This window comes from Branchiostoma floridae, chromosome 4 (assembly GCF_000003815.2).
Source record: "Branchiostoma floridae strain S238N-H82 chromosome 4, Bfl_VNyyK, whole genome shotgun sequence".
NCBI lineage: Eukaryota > Metazoa > Chordata > Leptocardii > Amphioxiformes > Branchiostomatidae > Branchiostoma > Branchiostoma floridae.
This window is the reverse complement of record NC_049982.1, coordinates 33,376,718-33,397,464: the sequence shown is the minus strand read 5'-3', so window position 1 is coordinate 33,397,464 and position 20,747 is coordinate 33,376,718. Positions and strand designations below refer to the sequence as shown.

Below are 20,747 nucleotides of genomic sequence, written 5' to 3'. Positions count from 1 at the left end.
CTTATTCACCACTTGTGCTATTTTCAATGTTGCAGAAACCAAGGTCATAGACACTGCCCCCTATCGAGAAATACGGGTACTGCAGAAAATATATGATTCTCTCGCGCATTACCGCGAGATTCGGCGTGAGTTGATGAATCCAACATGGCGGATCTTTTCGAGCCGATTGAACGCTATGCTTTGTTTTGGAATGATTTTTTCGTTGCTGGAACATTAAAACAAGTTGACTACGGGTGAAAAATAGTGGAAAAGTATTGGTAACTTTTTAATTTGTTTGTTTGGTGGTTCATTTCTGTGTTTTGATAGAGAATTTACGGAAGTAAGCGACTGTGTGTGTAGCATGTGACCTCGATGTTTTCGTCTTTGTTCAGCGCAACATTTCAAGATTTTTGGAAGGTTAAAGATGGTCTTAAACGAAAAGGATATATTTTTTTACGAGTCCAGTACCGAATCACTTGTGTTCCGCTATTTTTGGACCTGAACCAAAACGTTTTTGCAAGTCCAGAACTGGTCCTGCGTACCGGTACGCATCCCTAGTTATGTTTGGGCAAGGAGGTTTCAACCTCCTTGGTTTGGGTCATAGCGCTAGCGGCAGGGAAATCCGCGATGCCTCGTCCGAAAAATAGTGAATATTAAGCAAAAATACAGCGGAAATATGGGCAGAAAATACCAAACTTTCAATATTTTTGGGGTCCCTGGTTAGTAAAGAAAGCCCCAATTTGAAAAAAAAAATAAACGTACCGTCTAAAATAAGGACGTACCGGGTGGATTTTGAGGCGGAAAAAAATAAACGTACCGGTACGTTTATTTGAGAGGTGAGAGTAGTATAGTACCACTTTTATACCAAAGTGTTTTGCGTTTTTTTAGTCGTTTTTATCAGGCTTTTATATTTTGTATTTTGTCTTGCTGTGTCAGTTACCTGTAGGTTTTGACACAGCAAGATAAAATACAAAATAGAAAAGCCCGATAAAAACGACTAAAAAACGTTAAAAAAACAGCTGGAGCCTAACCTCTGCTTGCAGAGTATTATTGAGGCTGGTCTAACGTGAACTAAAATGCTCTGCCACCAGCGAATTTCGAGCATGTTTCAGGCAAGGCTGCCTCGATTGCAGCCCCTAGTTGTTCAGTGTCAGAAGGTACCCTGGACATGCCTGGCCTGATGACTTGTCTGGCAGTTTGCCACTGCCATGATTAGATGGGCCTGAGGGAAAGTGTGTCTGGATCCATCAGTCACCACCTTTCATTAGAGTGATTACTTCTGGTCTATGACTCGCCCATCACGCAATAGCAACTCATCCCATCCAGGACTTGAAATACTGGGTGCATGTGCAATAATCAGATCTTCCTGAGATGGGTGCAGGCTTTTTTAGCCAGGCATGCGTCATGGCATCATCTGGACACACTTTTCTTAAGAAAACAAGAAATTCTACCACTAGATGCCCTTACACTGCTGCTGAAATACCAAGGTCAACCAACAGGGGGCCCAAAATTGACCTGCACCATCACCAAACACCTACCTACTCACCTACCAAAAACATTCCAATCCTTTCACTTCAGCAGTTCCTGAGATGTATCCCCACATTGCCTTCAGAGTAAAAACAGTATGGCCAAAACAATACTTCCATTACACAGAAGTAATAAAATGTGTTTCGTCTTCCACTATATCATATATGTATCAGGGCTCGAAATGCCACCTCCATATGCAGGCTAGCGCAGGTAAAATTGGAGCTGTGCAGGTATTTCTGGTGTCTACCTGCACCTAACCTGCACTGGTCTATGTACTGGGTTTTATACATGAATGTCCTACGGTGTAGGTGTATATAGATTGTTATTAGCTGCATTGACTGTTTATATTGACCACTTATAAAATATAAAATTTGCAATAGTTTTTGATGTTTTAGTATGATTCATAATTCCTAAATTCAGAGTGGTGCAGGTAAAATTTGTCTGGTACAGGTTATTTTCTATGTTACCAGCACCAGTGCAGGTATGCGGAAAAAAGTATTTGGAGCCCTGTGTATATATATGCAGGCCAGAGTTGGAACATGCAGGCCGGAGCTGCACTCTTGTATTTTTTTACATATTACTGATGATAGATCAATACCTGTTCCACCCACCTCCATCAAAGTTCAAACCATTGACATACAAAATAAACAATGCAAATGCTGGAGCCACTGTGTTATTGTTTAAGCTGCTATCATGTGGTTGAACTGCTAATGCCAGTACATTGATTTCTACATAAATGTTGTACTTTGCACTTATTATTTCCCAACTGTTTCTTTCTGTTTCAGGGGAAGCTCCCACTCTAAACTGTAGTGGTAACTGCATTTTGCACTCAATCAATATATCAAGCTAGCTTTATCCGCTGCAGTGCTTATGCAGATAGCTAGGCGGTGTTGCAATGTAATGCATAAAAGAATAGGACGATTATGTGGGTTAATCCTGGCCTGTCTTTTCCCCGCAGGTGAAATGGATGATGTACTGGATTGTTTTTGCCTTATTTACATGCATGGAGACTTTTGCAGACGTCTTCATATCATGGTAAGTGTGCGAATACCATGTTTTCATTATTAAGGCCACATCAATGTTCTTAGTTTGTTGTCAGAACCAACAGCATCAATGAATAACTACAGATACAGATAGTGAAAGTTGCTTACATGAAAAGTGCATTTCGGATATCATTGAGGTATTCTGTATTCTACCAATAACAATGTGTCCGTTGTAGCATCATAATGAGATCAACCAATGGTTGGTTGTTAAATTTTGTAAAATTTGTCCAGTTGGAACTTGGGGCCAGAAAAAATAAACCTGTCTGTATGTTAATTAGGGACTAGGTAGGTAACGTTAGGTAGGTAGTATGTATATTTGGGAGATGAGGGGAAGTTAAAAGTTGTGAATGTGGCCATGTATAGTTTTATCAAGCTGCATGCTTGATTAATGAAATTATACTGTGACATATATATAGATAGATAGATGGAGAGGAGTTATGTTAGCGATGCACTAATTCAAATTCTCAATATTCTATTTGGTCTCTGCCTTTTTTTGAGCCTATTAGCTAAATGTTCTTTTCAACATGAAATAAACAGAAGTTCTTTGTCACCACGAATTTCTCCTGTACCATGTGTCTTTTCTAGGGTCCCATTTTACTACGAGGTGAAGATTGTGTTTGTGGTGTGGCTGTTGTCTCCATACACCAAGGGGTCCAGTTTTATTTACCGAAAGTTTGTACACCCAGCATTGTCCAAGAGAGAAAAGGTATGCTGTACTTTTTTTCTAAATAGTAAAACATATTATGTACCTTTTGAATTTTGTATCACTTGTATTTTTTTTAAGCAGATGAAGACCTCATTTGTATAATCAATGAGGAAATACTCTAATTCCATAATGTAAAATGTTGGGGGGTGTTCCGATGGGCAATCTGAGACCATCAGAGCTGTAATGAGGCAAACATTGTTTTGCCAGACTTGATATACATTATGTATAAATACTGGTCATGCTACGTCAATAATTTTGCCTTCCATAAGCCAGGAGCCCACAATGGTTTTAGGCTAACAGATGTGGGCTAACTTCCACATCCATCTTTAAAAGTTTTAAAAGTGCTTTAGCAGTTGAATTGAAAGTGGTATCTTCAGGGTTCGCAGTTGAAAAGATCATAGTATACTTGAAAATACAGTGAATATTTCAATATCTACTGTAACTATTAAGGTGTCTTACTTACAATACATATTTTTGCCACTTGCAGGAGATTGATGAGTACATAGCACAGGCCAGCGAAAGGAGTTATGAAACAATGGTGAAGATGGGAAAGAGTGGACTGAACATGGCTGCAACTGCTGTTGCTAAGACAGCTATCAAAGTAAGATTACTAAGAAGTTCATGTGTTGTTTTTTTTATGCTGCACAGGTTGTGGTGCGTACCGAAGCTCACATTCCGGTTCAGGTCCGGACTCGAGTCCAAAGATTCCGGTTCAGGTCCGGACTTATAAGTCCGGTTTTTTATGGTCGCTAATTTTCCCATATAAACACAAGCATAAAGCGACTTGCTCCAGGCGACCCATAATTTGCGTATCCGGCGCCCGCAACCACTACTCGACCGGGCCGCACGCTATCAAAATATTGCCAAAGATGACTGCATCACTTTCAAAGGTGTAGAAACATCGATTTTCAATGATAACTATCGGGAAATCACGGCAAAAGTTGACCTTTTCCGCTTGTTTTTTGTTTTTTTGACGGCCCGAAAGAAATGGCGCTTGCAAGGTCATAGGGGTCAATGGCATAGCCTACTATAATGCGGGTAGAAATCAGCGTTCCCGCCAGGCATACGTCTTTACGTCTTTGGACGCATTTTTTTCTGGAAAGACGCACTCGGCTCGGCTGAATGCGTCCATAAAAAAAATCTGAAAGAAAGGCTGACCTGTACCACCAGTGTACAAAATGTATCTGGAATCTTTAAAAAATCTGTCTTTATAAGAAGGAATCCTACCTTTACAATTCATACTTCAAATTGTTCACTTTCCGGTCATCCCAGTAGTCTGGGCATGGGGCGGAGCGCGGCACGTTTTACAACTAGCGGACCCACGTGCGACACACCCTGCCACGCGCCAGTCTGAGCTGTCCGTTGCGCAATGTAATTTTTTGTAGTCCGTGAATACATCTGACAGGATTCTTTAACACTGAAAGAAATCTTATGCAGATTTTATATTCTGATTTTAACATGATACTTACTTGTCCTCATTTTCACGTATTTGTTAAAGATTTGCGGGCAATACTGTTCTGCGCGAGTGTTGCACATCTCAACAAATGTTCTCACGCCGTGGGAAGTTGATTGGCAGTCGGTATCTTTGACAACAGGCCGCCCTGCGCCAAACAGTCAAGATTGGCCACCAGGTCCAAATCCGATCATCTTTATAACCAATTATTTCTTATTTCAAAAATTTCTTTTGTTTCAAAAATTTGTGGCAGAAATGGGGCCGCAATATTGTTGTCAAGCGTCTATCGAGTCGGCTGTGCACTGGCGTTGGCCTCCGTGGCACATGGCGCGGCACGCCCCCCTTCCCAGACGGACCGTCGATCGCAGCGCCCAGCACGTTGGGACGTATTTCTGGCTACTGCTTCAATGCTACACCGGCACTGATCACTGCCAAAGAGGCAGCAGATCGTCCTCCTTCGAGTAATGTATAACGTTCTTGGTCTATTTAAAAAGAAATCCAGACAAAGATTTCACGCCGAAAACGGGGTTACCTGAGGTCGCAGAAAACAAATGCACGCTCGTGGAAAATGACGGCGCGGCCTTGAAAAACCCCACCGATTCAAAAAATTTGAGTAAAATCATCGGGAAAAATAGAACAACACGCAAAGTGTGATGGCGTCGTTATTTTATCGTCTCGGAAAACTATTTGATGCGGGAGGGCGCAACATCGATCGCACGAGGTAGACATTTTTTTATTCAATGACGAAAAAAATTGGCAGAATTTTTCCATGGGATGACGAACTGGCTAGAGCCCTGTTGCGAACCATCAAAAATCCAAAATTTTCATGTCTGGACAAATTATACCCGGGCCAGATCACGGAAGGCTGATTCCCTGTGCTTGTAGTTTTTTTTTTTATATAACGTATTTTTGGGGTTCGAGAGGGCGGTCGTTGATTACTGAATATCGGGAGTAAATTAAAAAAGGCAACCGACAGCCAATGTCAAGCGCATGATTTTCCTCTCAAATTGAAGGAAATTGTGTTTTAGAGAGTTTGAAAATCCAAATTTTCCCGGGGGAGCATGCCCCCGGACCCCCTAGAATGCGAGCGCCTGCGGCGCTCGTCTCGCGCCTCCGGCGCTCATTACGCCCCTCCCAAATATTTGGACGCATACTTTCAAGAACCTGGCGGGAACGCTGGTAGAAATGATGTGTGCGGTGTTTTTATACTCTACATTCAACCTTCCAAATTAATTGTAAATTTATTTGTTACAGAGATAAAGGGAAGAGGTATAAAATAAGTTGATGAACTTAAAACTTTTCTTAAATAAAACGTGTGGGTGTTTCTTTTTAACAGGCTGCTCACCCATGCTTTCAGTGAAGTATCCTGGCAAGCGGCAAATGTCAACAGTCGCCGGAGATTTGTTTTAGCTTGTTTATCTCGGAAATTTTCTTCATTTTCAGAAAATATGGGGCTTAAAACCCATACCAGGAGATAAATAAATCCACATACGTTATTTTCATGGGTAATATTGCTAAACAGAACCTGTCATTTTTGCCGCGTTGCTGGATTTTGAAAGAAGGTTCCTGTGGCGCGACCATGTGCTTGGCCCGCTCATGGCGGTAGGACAATTTATTTTCGCAGAAATATGTTATTTTCTGGCCCGTTGGCTGCGATTAATTAAGTTACATAGGTATCTATCGTTGTTTTAGATGATACTAGTATACAACAATAATGAGATTTCCGGTTTTCTAGAAAACCGTTTTTCGACGTTCCGGTTTTAACCGGACTTGAACCGAAAGTTATAGCAAGTCCAAGTCCGGTTCGGCGAACCGGTACGCACCACTATGCACAGGTGTTGCCCCATCTGTTTTGTCAGATTGTGGACTATGTGGGCACCTGAAGATGGCAATCTGACAAATCCAATGAGACAACACCTAACAGTTTTCTGAAATGTTGTCTTTTTAGTTGCTTTGCAATGATTTGTGGTTGCTTTCCTTGGGGATCAGTAACCATTGTTCTTCAGTAATGTTATATATGTTCTTGGTATGAAACTTGGTATGTTCAGGATGTCAAGGCTTCGGTGCAACTTTCAATGCTCCCTGTTTGGCAGTTTTCTTTCTATATCCAACATGCATGAAATAAGTTGATTTGGCATTTCTGTTCCCCCTTTCAGATCCTCCTCCTTCCTTTCTTTCTGACCAAAGTAGCTTGGACACGGAATCCAGAATTGCTCAAATCTGCCTTTTCTTGGGACTCTTCATCACAGCACTTGGATGAAAATGTATGCTCTTGCCATTGATTCTATTGCTTCTTGTGTTTCAGTTTGCATGGGGTAGTCTGCCATGTGCTGAACAGTGGCATCCTTTGACCTGTAGCACAGATCTTACTAACCCTTCCAGGGTTGGACAAGTTTTCTAAAATTCACTTGTCCTATCGGGCAAGCACATAAAAAATTAACTTGCCCGAACCAATTTTTTACTTGCCCAAAATTCAAATGTCACTGTTATAACTAATACTAGTATATGAATTTTCACTTCCAGCAATGGAATTCTCTGTTGACTATTGCTTGAGGTCATGATAGTAAAAAGTAACAAGTTATTATCAAAATTTCACTCAATCAATGCAAAAATCTTACTTGCCCGATCGGGCAAGTGGTGTAGGTCATGCGCTTGCCCGAACAGCACTTTCACTTGCCCGGGACAATAGGGCTAGTGGACTTGTCCAACCCTGCCTTCAAAATTCTTTGGACTAACTAAGGCACCTTTCCAAAGTGCCATATGTTTTTTTTCTCCAATTGCTTCCAAAGCTGTTCTGTTGCTATTCTTTTAAAGTTAGGAAGGAGGAAACATTGATTTTTCCTTTGTCTTTTTTTGTCTGCATTTCATACCCTCCCTTTTGTCATTGGAAGTCTGTCCTATCTAAGCTCCATTTTTGGAGTTCGAAAGAGGGAAAGGAAATGTTTTGTTTCCATGGTTTGCCTTCACCTGTCTGTATATTCCAGGGTCAGCAGACAATAACAGAACGTTTGATACGGGGGCTGAGCACACAGGATCTCAGCACGGTCGGACGGGACTCCAGTAGTGAGCGTGACGTCCCATCGTCCCGAATGTCCGTTAGTGACGATGAAGCGCTGACCATGAGAACCAGTAAGTACAGTAACTGATATCGTGTGTGTTTATATTGCATTGTTCTCCTCCTAATTTGCAGTCTCCAACTTGCAGTTTGTCATTAAGGTTTTGGGAGGAGGCTTATCAAGGTCGGCTAATTAAAACCAGTGTCAATGACACTGTGCAAAGTAATTGCCGAGAGAATTTAGAGGATTAGGACACAAAGACGCAATGTCATGAAACTAAATAAAGAATTCAATAATTTCTATCTACAAATATGTCTGTTTGAATCTCTCTACAAAAAACAGCTCAGAAAATAGGTTAACAGACCAGAAAACAGGACGCCGGGGTCATCAAACTAAACAAAATAATTTGAAGTCTATACGGTTAACAGTTCCGAAAATAACATGGGCTAACTTAACAAAAACAGCTTCTAATCCTTAGAAAATACATGTAGCAAACTATCAAACAGTTCATGATCAGAAATCCTCAGGTTCAAAATGTTTGCTTTGCCTCAGGTGTTAAAAGGAACCTCCTTGTGAGTGGAGCAACCCTATTTTCCCATAGAGGAGCCTGAAATGTTGTAACTATTACGTAGATACCTTTAACATTTTATATTTTAGGCCCTGTGGATAGCAACAGACTAACAGAAGAGATGGAGAGACAAAGAGACAGGAAGGGTGGAGAAGAGATAGTAGAGACCAAGTACTCCCACATACGGGGGCCACGCAGCATGCTGGAGGAACAGGCGGGGGGTGAACCGGGCCCCCCACCCACTGGGACATGGCCGCGTCAGCGCAAGCTGTACGACTCGGTGAGTTCATATGCTGTATACACTTGTGCTTTTTGTAGAACATGGTGTGGTGTCTGGAATGGATGGGCAGTGTAAGACAGTATCTTGGCGATTCATAGCACAAAAATGTTTCATCAGATGCTCTATACCGATGATTTCCAATCGTATTTCCTCGATTAAAGTACACACCACTATTTTTGGCGATTGGAAGACATATTTGCGGGCCTGAAATGTGGAATGCAAAAAAACAAATAAAGTATGCACCCCTTCTCCCGATCTTGAACATAATTTGCACCGGAAAAATTTTCAAATTTATGGTGTTTTCCTCCATTCCCCAAGCAATTGAGCTTAAATCAAAATGACCCAGGTGAAATAAGATAACCTGCAGTACCTTCCATGGAAATGGAGTCACATTTTTGTGCGCTGTTCTATTGTACAAACTTTCACTTTCTATTCATATGAGTTACTGACTTGCACAGGAAATAAGACACCAGACAAAACATGACTTTTCTATCTAAAATTGTGACAGTAAGTTCAATAATTTTTTCCGCATTGAAAAGGAATGGGACGGGTGCCCTTTAGAATACATTTTGTGACATATGAAAATCAAATTGCATCCATTCAAACTTCGCCAATAGCAGTTTGCTGTTAAGTCACTCATAAAAACCTGAACAACAGATTAAGATATTCCAATCACAAGTTAGAGGATAAATGCTTTTACCTTGATGCCAAATATCAACTCATTCCATGACAAAATGAGCCTATAATAAAACCAACGGTCTCAAGTACTTTTTGAATGCCCCTTGTATTTTGCATAATGGGCTCCACTGATTTTGCAGTATGTATGAAGCAATATTCTGCCCATAGAATTTGCCATCAAATAGCTTGATATCAGATTTGTTACTTACACAAACTTTTGTCTTTCCTCTTCCCTTCTGTCTTTCCACCTGTGTGTATGTTTGAAATGTTTTTACAGGTTTTGAAAAGCTATTGCTCCATCCTAATGCTTGACACTAGGCCATGTTCATTTGATTATATGGATGACATCCGCACGTATATCAATTTTCGGCCATTTCCAAAAATTAAAAAAAGTTTTCAACTGCACTGTAGATCATACTAAGTAGCTTCAAAATAACCAAAACAGGTGACACTTTAATTCCGGACAGACACTCTAATTCCGGACGGCATCACAGTTCTCCTTCTACTTTGAACCAACACCCTTGATATTTCTAGATATGACAAACATGGTCATAAAAGATATGTAGGTAACATCGATTGGTCTCCAGGGACTTGTCAAATCTGCAGAATTCTGCAGAATTCTGTGCAGAATTCTGCGATAGGCACAGAATTCTGCAGGCAGACACAGAATTCTGCGCAGAATTCTGTGCCCATAATGCAGAATTCTGTGGCCACATGCAGAATTCTGTGTCCTGGGCACAGAATTCTGTGGCCACATGCAGAATTCTGCAGAAATTTGAAAGAACAACCAAGGGTAAAATATACTATGTACGTGTACCTAACTGAAAGAGACTGATCCTGACTGTGCATCACAATTAGCTGTGTGAATGATAGCACAACAACTTGAATTAAAATTTTGCATTTTAATTCAAGTATTCATGCATGGTGATGGCAGAGTTATTGGATCAGTTTATTGGAGAATGCTGGCTGCAGAGAAATGCATAAAGTTGTGTTGTACTTGTGTGTATAGTGTAAGGCTTGTATACTTTGAACTTCTGAATGGCCATAGCTTATTCAGTTATTGTATCCCAAAATTCATTTCAAAATACATGCCTGTAGGCAGGCCCCGGGGTGAACAAATCCCCACCCAACACTCAGATGAAGTTCCGAACCCAAAAAGAATAAATGGATCCTCTCTTGAAAGGACTACTGTTGACAGTCTTAATTTTTTTCTCATAAATGAAAAAAAAAAGCTATTTCAGAGGGTTGAATTTTCAAACCCGGACTCATTGCCATAGAGTCTGCAGCACTCACTACTCCAAAAAATTTACAAGTACCCCCAAGCAAAACAAAATCCTGGTTATAGGCTATACATTCTGCAGAATTCTGTGCAATAGATGCACAGAATTCTGCAGCCATAACGCAGACTTCTGCAGAAATCTGAAGGTCTGAACTAAAACAAAAAAGGCAACACTTCGTATACAAATTACTGGTTTTGGTAAATACTTGGCTACAGAATAATATTCAAATGTGCATTTGTCCTGGTGTGAACAGCCTGGTGCTTATGTGTTTAGAACTAATGAATGGACACTAAGGTTTCAGAAATTCAGAAATTATATCAAAATTTCTTAATTTGTAAAAACTGAGACCTGCTACATTAGCCAAGTCATTTAGTGTATCTTTATATATATCCTGAAGGGGCTAAATGCAGGTCAACAAAACTATGATCATATAACAATTTTGTAACTCACACTTCCAATGTTATAGATTTGACAGGAAACATGCTACATAATAATTCAGAACTGGTGACTGCTTGTGCATGAAATGTAAAATGGAAATTTCAGCCAGGCTGTTATCTGTTCCAATCTGGTCAGGATTCGTGTAAGGGTAATATGCCTGAATTATGTGCTTTTCTTTCTATGGCTTGATAATCATTTTAACTGTGTAGAGATTTTTTAAATTTCCTAAAAAGCCAGGTGAGGTGTAATTGTTGGTCGTCCAGCAAAGGCTGACATGGTGATGCAATTTTTGTCTGATGACCTAGATATCAAGCTTTATGTGAAGGCATTTTCAATGAAACTGGGTTGACTCTTTTTCATAAATGTGGTGGTTCTTAAATCACGGTGCTCGAGGTGTGGCTCTCCTAAAACACGGGACCTCCATTTGATGCCCTATTGGAGGGATGGTACACAGTCCTGTGTTCTGAGTGGTGCGGTCGTATGCTAACAGTGCTTAGTGCCTCTTGCGGGGAGCGACTAGTAGCAGTTTTCAATTGCTATATAATAAACAAGATTAAGAACAGGTAATTTTGTAGAGTAACGTTCAACTGTGATTACACAGAGCAGCAATATGGTGATGATCCACTCCAATGTGCTTATAATGCTAGGTATCCTGGCTTCATGTGATACTTCAATAATGATTTGATGTTTAAAGTCGGCAAAACTTCAGTCCATCCTCTGTCGGGACACACTTCTGACCAACATTTGAATTGTATCATCACACTCGCAGAAATATACAGAAACATACTGTATCATTGTATGTTTCTGTAGAGTGTTGGGAAAACATATTAGGACAGGATATGCTTATACAAACTGTAGCAAGAATTTCATTGGACAAATGAAAGGGCAAATAAGCATATTTTGCAGACGTTTCCAACATGGCAACAAGTTGAAAAGAAAAGGAGAAACCTAGGACGATTTGTAAACAATTTTTCCCTGGCACCATAGCATCAGGAGCCTGTCACTATCTCTATGCTGCTGGCAGTGTAGCCCACCCACCCAGTTGACTAGCATAGGCTGGGGGAACTTTCAACAGGTTGGTGCGGCACAAACTCAACAGGCCAGCTACAAGCTCTAGCACTATAATAAGTAGCAGTGAAATCTCTAAACTGGTTCATAACAAGCCAGTTACCTAGCCATATGAACTTCATTTAACATGACTACAGACAGGGTAAGTTGCAGATACCACCTGAATGTAGCAGTTTGAACTGAACTGTAGACACACCAACTCACAGTGTCCTGGAAGGTGTAATACAGTAGTCAAAGCTGCTAGGCTTGAGTTGAGAATTGATTTGTCATGTCTCCACCCACCAAGTTACTTCAACTCATTGGGGGCACCCACTTACATTGTAGCTTGTCACAACAAGAGCCAATACCCTGATACCATACCCTCCTAATGACTATTGTAGTGGGAATGGCCTCTACAAACTTTCAATGCAATGGAATGTGGAGCACTGGAAAATTAATGCCTCTATATGGCTTTCTCAAATTGATTGCTGTAATTGCAGACAGATATTGACAAATTATAGATTCTATGTGCCCCTCAGCAGAATAGTGTGCTGAAACATAAAAATGTAGCATAAAACCCACTGACAATTACACCTGATTCCAGCAATATTTGTAGACATATACAATATGAATGACATTGTATGTATAAGACTATGACCCTTGTTAGTAAGTTGTTACCCAATGGAGACTACAAAGTTCAGAGATTCTGAATTGCACATCCTTTCCTGACTCAGATCAGCGACATGCCACCTAGATTGAAGCTTGCCACATGCACTGGTCCTGAGACATGGCTGGTGGCAGTTGACTGACAGGCATGTAATGTTTAATCCCAGACCCAGCCAAAGCCTCAACAGGCCTGTGTCCCATCAGGGATACTGGACATATCTGGACAGCTGCAGTGACTAGAAAAGCAAGCTTTGTACCTGTCTATTGCCCTAGTTCTCTATGAAGGTCACCATGTTGGCCTTGTGTAAGCTATTTCATATAACATTACGGTATTTTTAATATGCATGACATGTGTAAATGTGTTAAAAATGACTTGCCCATTAATAACAATAAGTTTTATTGAATAATAGACACTTTTTCTTTGTAGCATGTCTATTCGCTTTAATATCTTACATCTTACTCTGTACAAGAGAAGTAGATTTTTTTTTAGAAAGTAAACATTGATATAGTATGGATACCTTCAATGAACATAGTATATGTATCCTGTCAGGCTCTGCATGAAAAAAAAAGTTTTCTGGGTCACAGCATTTTTTTCTTGGAGGTAGTAGAGTACTGTAGAGTAGAGTAGAGTAGAGTAGAGTAGTAAAAGTCATACATGATAAAATTAACCAATACAGTCCTGCATGAAAATAATGACAATAGGACTTTTGAGTCTGTCTGAAATTCCCAAACAACAATATAACCCTGCAAGAAGGACCCCGTCAGGTCAGACTGGCTCAGATGTCATTAACACTGTTCTCAGTCTGTGCTTGAATTTCTGCCCTCTCCCCAAGGGCAGGGTGGTGTAGGGGCTAATGCCTGTTGCAGGCCTAGGATTAGAAATGGGAAAGGTAGCTTGAGTCAAGATCAAATTTGTCTAGGAGATGAAGAAATTATGATTCAAATTTCAAACTGGACCTCTGCAATAAATAACCATAACTTTGGATGCGCATTGTTGGCATCTGAATGTCTCGGAAGACAATGGTAGAGATCAATGGTAGGCAGACAGGGTGAGTTAGGCGACCTGTCTGCCTGGCCTGCACTTGAGTTTTTAAAGTGAAGGAGGGGTGTGAACTTCCTTCTCCACCCTCTTGTCAACTGGCGCACTACACTGTAAGTCCTACAGGGGCAACTGTATGCAACACGTAAGACGGCCCCAGCAGATGCAGATTTGTTATTTGGAGTTTCCGTCTCCTAGGAGGACTTCCAACCAAGGATGCAAGGGGTTTCTCCTACATAATAATAATAATCATAATCATCTGGTGTATTTTGCCAGCCAGTAGGTACCCAAAGTATGAGTATTATTGTTTATAATACACATGTGCATCCACTACTCTTCCTGGGGTCATACATTAAAACATATACATTACATTGGTACACATACACATAACATTACATAGTATATACATATTTACATCAATTTCAATGTGCTACCAGTTCAGAATGTTTGAGTCCTTTTTAGCCTGTCTTTGATGAGTAGTTTGAAGGATGATGGAACGGATGATCTGATATGTTGTGGAAGAGTGTTGTAGGATTTTGAGCACCGGTAGACAAAAGACTTCGTTGCAGCTGTTGTTTTTGGTTTTGGTAGTTTGAAGTCATTGCGTTTTGCGGATCTTGTGCTGTAGGTGTGTTGGTGAGATACGAGATGTAGTTTACTGTAAAGAGTGGAAGGTTGGTTGAAGTAGAGTATTTTATGGAAAGTACACATGTTGGTAACGTAAAGTCTCTCCATAACCGTCTGCCACGATAAGACACTGTTCATCTGCCTGACCGATATGCGGTAAGATCCAAGAATAAGTCTTCCCGCCTTATTCTGCATTACTTGTAGTATGTTGATGTTCTTCTGTGAAGTAGAAGTCCAAACCGCCGAGTAATGAGGCTGTTTAACGTGGTCGAGGCACCTCCTCGAGCACGGGACCCCCGTTTTACGTCCCTCCCGGAAGACGATTTCGTGGAAAACTTCGTGAGGCTACAGCAATCCGGACGTCCTCGGTTGGTCCCCCATCCAAGCACTATCCGGACTGCGCGTTGCTTAACTTCCGAGATCGAGGGATCGGGTGTACCAACGCGCCATGCGGGCGTCTGACTCGTGTGTCATGGCAGGTGCGTCATGCAGGAACATGCCCCTATGGCCTGTCACCACCACAAAGGCCTGTCACTGCCACTAGCCGCAGCTAGCTTCTCATTCACACCTGAGTTAAGTGAGGAAAGTCGTGTAAAGTGCCTTTCCCAAGGGCACAAGACCGCCAGATTTGAACTCAGGACCTCTTGGGCCTGAGACCAGCGCGCTGTTGATTGCGCCATGCGGTCCCAACTGTGCATAGAATTCTTAATTTGTGAACTTAGAAATTAGCTAAGCTTTTTTTACCACAGCAATTTCATTTCTTGATTCTTTTGACCGCACCAATTTAATCAATAGTTTTTTTGCACAGCCTGCTGCTATTTTTCCAAAAATGAAAAAAAAATTCACCACACCTTCCATTCAGCAAATTTTCACCATCTGATTGAATTACTACAAAGCCGTTCATTTCAGGACAGTAAATTGATCTAAATGCAGTTGTTTTATTTTTAAGGTTCTTAATACAATATGGGTACATTAATCGTTGCAGTTAATTTTTTCAATCAAGAAGTACACAGGTCATGTACACTGTACTTTTGATAAATGTCAACAAATAGGCGTAGCTACAGTACAGTGGGTAGTGCTTTTCAAGCAGAAATCTGATCATTCTTATATCCCCAGACTTTATGCAATTTTTTATGCCCTGTCACTTCATATTTGTTTGAAAATGTGCAAGAACCAAATAGTTAAATTGGTGCAGCCTTTCATTTGCAAAACTAAGTAGATCTACAAACTTGATTATTTTGAAATTGTTAAGCACCTGTAGGTAATGGCAACGATTTATTTATCTTTACCTTAAGAGTATATTTTGTGATAAAGGTAAAGATAGTTTCATCCTCTGACTTTTCAATGCATTTCTTCAACTTTATGATTTGTCCCAAGTGAAGGATTTTTTCCACTCTGAAAGCAGTGAGAGGGGCATCTGTACACTGTTAGTAAGATTCTGTCCACAGTGTACTGGCAGTCTTGAGCCACAAGGGAAACATCTGTGTCTGTTTCAGGGGTAAGAGGTCAAATACATTTTGTAGTATCAAAATGTCAGCAGACTACAGTTTGCACAATCATGTGCATCATGTTCTCTTTGGAAACATTGTCAAGTCCTATGATTATTACCTAAAATTTGATGATGTATGGTTGATCCCATTAGTCTCACCCATGTGAACAGGACATTGGATTGTTTACCTATGGACTACACAAACACAGATTGGAGGTTACTTGCTTGACCTCTGGGTGAGACTATCCCCACTGTGCTCACTTTGGCTAACCTACAAGCCCTTTGCTAAAACTCAAAGCAGATGTAAGGATCTGGCTCATTTTTGGTGTTTGTACATATTTTGGCAACAGTTGATATGAGCAGAGTAGAGGCCAGGTAGGAATGAACGCTCTTCAAGTCAGCTCTTCAGTGCAGCAAAGCGTCTCCAAGTCCGAAGCTCTATTATATAAAGTTTCCGAGGAAAGTAAGATTGCCTGTTTGACTAGTATGCCTCCAACCCCACGTCCTATTTTCACTACAAAAAGTGAATGGAAAAGACCCATCTTTGGTCAGTGAGGGAAATTTTGATCCAGTGAAGGAACTCGAGCTGACAGTGACGGCAAAGTCCAACTTGATATAAAAGCTCCCACTCGTTCTGGCAACGACTAGATTCTAAACATAAAATCGGTTCAAAGTGTCGCCAAGCAACTATGCAAAAGTCGTGACAAAGACATTCATATTGTGATTTCCTTTTAGCCATAGACTGGAAAAGACTGTTTGGCAGTTCAAATATTGTAGAGAGAGTGGCCTGGATCTGTGAATCCCTAGGTGTTAGGAGCTAAAATCAAATGGTCATGGTATGGTACAAAAATGTGTAACTTTTGGGTTACCAAGTCTGTGGGTTGTTAGAGTCACACAAAGGTCAAACTGAAATCCCAAAAGGACACCTGAGTTTTACACTTCTGTCTCTGGGCTGTGTACATTTCTCTTGGACCGCACTCCCTCAGTTCTAGGACAGAAATTTGCCTGTTAAAAAAAAATTTGCACCCATCCCTTCCAAAAATTCTGAACTTCATGAATTATCTTTTCACCTTAAATGGTTTGAGTAAGTTACAATGAAAATGAACAAGATTGGGCTCCAACTAACTTTCAATTGATTTAACGTTTACCTTTTCCAATGCAATACCTTAGTAACCCATTTATATATATATATATATATATATATATATATATATATATATATATATATGGTTAGTGCCTTCCAAGGCTTGCTATATTGCTCAGTTCAGTTCATCCTTGGAAAGGTGACACCAGTGTCTCCACAGGTTCCTGTCCAGCATGACCAAACAGAGTTGCCAGCCTGCAGACCTGTTTCCCCAAGCAGCAGCTTCCTGAGTGTGACTGAAAGGGGGCCACGCCTGCGCGGCTCGTTTGGCTCCCAGAGCAATACCTCTATATTGCTATTAAGTTCTATATATTTCTACCTCTACAAACAAAAAGAAAGAATTAGTGGGAGGGGCAAAACTGAAAGCTCAGGGAGACGGGTCTTGTTTTGTCAGTGTTATAGAAAGACTGAGTTACTGGGAAGAGACATAATGAAATGCTACTGTAACAAAACTCTTATTTCTCAAATTGTAAGGAATGTAACATTTTGAAAGTTAAATATTTTTGCTCTTTTTTTTCCCTATTGGTCCATACAGTGTATAAGGTGGTTAAGTGTTTCTATAACACTTTGGCCACATCAATCATGTCCCTTACTCAAACATCATTGTTTGTGTTGCATTATAACCTGGTAAACTGCCTTACCACATAACACACCAGTTTCCCAAGGGCACAAGATCAGTGATGTATCAGCAGATTTGAGCCTGGAATCTCTGGGTTTCGAGCCAAACACTCTTCTCTTTATTTCAATATGCCACGCAAAGCCAGTTACAAGTATGAATGGGGCCAGGTATTTGAGGTGCCAGGACAGTACTACAAGTAGTGTTGCAGGGCCCAGGCCCAGGATGGTCCAACACAGGGTCCTACAGAACTCTACTCTACTCCATAACTGATCTGATAGCCTATGGATTAACCCTGAGCTGATCATGACCTGCTGTCACCTAGCCAAAGATTGGAATGTTAGAACATCTCCCTGATGATCAGAAACTCTTGCAAAAGTACAGGGGCTCATTGTTACTTGGCCTGAGACTGTTGCTGAGTGAAACTTCATCCCCCCAGTATCAGAACCAATATGGCATGGTGGCATCCAGGCAGTCTTCAGCTATTTTACTGCAGTCATTGAAGAGGGTCATATAGGAACAAATGCACCTTTTCATGTTAGGCATGTATCGAGCTGTTTTGTTTATCATTCAAATCCTTGGATTCCTGTAAATTTAAATGACGTTGGCATATTTTCATTGAAGCTTAATTGAGCACTTAAATTTTATGTACAATGTAGCACAATAATGTGTTACCTTACATTAATCTCTAAGCATTATTGATAAATCTGTCATATTCTGACCTTAAAATGCCCAAAAGTCAGTGTCTGTGTTCATGCATTTATATCGCACAATTCGGACAGTTGCACGGAATCCCTAAATCACAAACTGGCTCCCCATATCATTCACTCCATTGTTAGTTTGCATATCTGCATGACGAAAAGTCACCAATGCCGGATAATTGCACGAAAATCTGTCGGTAAAAATAGGCCAATAACTGCCTGTGTACAGGCGTAATACTGACAACATGTATGAAATTGCTATTAGGAGCAAAAGAAAGCGATACTGTGGGAGGTTGGCGAGAGGGGCCCAGGTGAGTCAGCACCACAAAGAGACGCCCGCCCGCTAAAATCTGTCAATGCCGGCATTGCGATTTGGGAGACAACATGTTGTGACATACAATCAAATTTGTTCTATCCTTTCATTGTCTAATCACTGTAATTGCATTTAAAAAATTTTAAGGTCACTTGGAAATATTTTTTGTTTTAAGGAGAAATACCCCCGGTACTTGCCCTGGTTATAAGTTCTTGGTATCCAGTTGCACACCACACACATGCGGTACCTGCGGTGTGATCATCAACTGTCAGTCACTCAGTGTCACTGAAGACTGATCTAACCGTATCTACCCTCTGGATACATAGTACAGTACAATGTACTTTACTGCCATAGTGTTGGTAGTCTAACCTATCCCAATACTAGACAGGACACTGTTCTGGGCTGACCCATAATCTTTGATGTGCACAGTATGCTGGAAGGTATACAGTATATGGCTCAACTTTGTAACTTCGCATTATTGCACACGCCGGATGTTTGCACGAAATATGCTGGCAAATTAAATGGCTTCTAGCTACTGTACAAGGTATTCCCTGATTTGGGACAGGCTGAGTACTGAAAACGACCCAGACAGTTGTCACAACTCACAAGTCTGCTTTCTTTCTGGTCTTTTATTTTCTACTTGCTTACCGATTTTCTTGGCGACGGAGCAAATTGGTACAACCCAAAGTTTAGCATTTTGTTAATTATGATCTAGCTTGAAAGGCCTTTCGAGTACACTTGTAAAGGGAGGCCCAGAACTGTTGATGAATGTTCCTTGAAGCAGGGGGATTCTATTCTCCAATTCAAGCTGATCTTTGGAAGCAAAACTCTGCATTAAGGACATTTAAGAATGAACAATTGTGCATTTATTGACAATAGCCCCATGCAGGGCTCCCCATAGAACAAGTTTGAATGAGCTGTTTGGAGGAAGTTGCTACATGATGCAGACTGAGCTGCAAATGACCTAATTTACCCTTGGGGACATGTTGGCCCTGGAATCCAAACCATGGAGTAACTGTTGAAATGGCTGTGCTAAACCAAGGAGGTAGTTGGTTTATATAGGTATTCAGATCTATCTAGTCTCCAAGCAGACCCTACGGTGCCTTAGAGATAGTATCAAAGCTGGCCAAGAAATAGTGCACATTTGACTCCCTTTGCATGGCCAGCTACACTCTTTCGGCCAGCTTTCGTACTATCTCTAAGAACACAGTAGGGTCTGCTTAAAGACTAGATCTACCAACCTATACACAGTCAGGCAATGTAGAGAAACCTTTTGTTTTTATTACTATCCCTTGGGACATTGTCTTTTTTTTTATTGAACCCGAATAAGGAAAATTTTGAAATTCACAATGTGTATAAGGTAGAGTGTGACACCGCTTTAATCTACCCTACCCTACTCTGCTCAATTCATCATGTCTTTGTCACAACAAAGCATTTAAATTGACAATCTATTTTCAATTATGTATATGAATTTATTTCCCACACACATGTAGCAAATAATTCATCATAGTTACTGAGCATCTCACCAACATGCCAGCTAGAAGACAACAGTCATTTTTAGGTGACCTAAGAACATCTGGAAGTAGTTACCAAACCAAACAGCCCAGCCGGCATGGGGGTTGTCAATCAAGATAGCACAGAACCTGTCACAAGTCTATTTAGCCCCACAGCTTGTTGGCTTAATTCTGTGGGCGGGACTGTAACCAATGGCTAAGTAAACTCACTGCCTGTCTTTATAGGTGTATGCTTTTAATAGGAGCTGAAGACTGGAAAGGACTGTTAGTTACCCCTCAGGAGGTAAGGAGAGCCTAATGAAGAATGCAACCACAGTATACTTTAGCCACATAGTTATACTTTTCTTTCATAGACTTTTGCAAAACAAATTTAGAGATTAGATGAATGTGCCAACAATTGTTAGGACTTATGATTGAGTCTATTCATTGATTGAAATAATTGAGGGTATGCTTTGGAATCAAACCAGTACAATGTATACCAGCGCATTTCAATGACTGCATCTGAAATTGAAATTGAATATACAGGAATTAATTGACCCAGCTTAGTAGCTGATTCTTCCATGAAGAAATAACAAAAGCGACT

General features: G+C 40.7%; 1 protein-coding gene across 7 annotated transcripts in view; it reads left to right on the top strand.

Moving 5' to 3' along the window:
• The window catches only part of LOC118414743 (receptor expression-enhancing protein 2-like), a 50,957-nt gene that overhangs the window by 20,676 nt on the left and 9,534 nt on the right, over window positions 1-20,747 (top strand). For 6 of the 7 annotated variants that reach the window (XM_035818954.1, XM_035818957.1, XM_035818956.1 and 3 more), the window contains exons 3-8: window positions 2,465-2,541; window positions 3,135-3,255; window positions 3,743-3,856; window positions 6,865-6,972; window positions 7,693-7,837; window positions 8,422-8,612. In XM_035818954.1, coding sequence (XP_035674847.1) covers window positions 2,465-2,541; window positions 3,135-3,255; window positions 3,743-3,856; window positions 6,865-6,972; window positions 7,693-7,837; window positions 8,422-8,612 — 756 coding nt within the window. The remainder of the gene's footprint in view (window positions 1-2,464; window positions 2,542-3,134; window positions 3,256-3,742; window positions 3,857-6,864; window positions 6,973-7,692; window positions 7,838-8,421; window positions 8,613-20,747) is intronic. The other variant, XM_035818955.1, reaches the window with a different exon arrangement.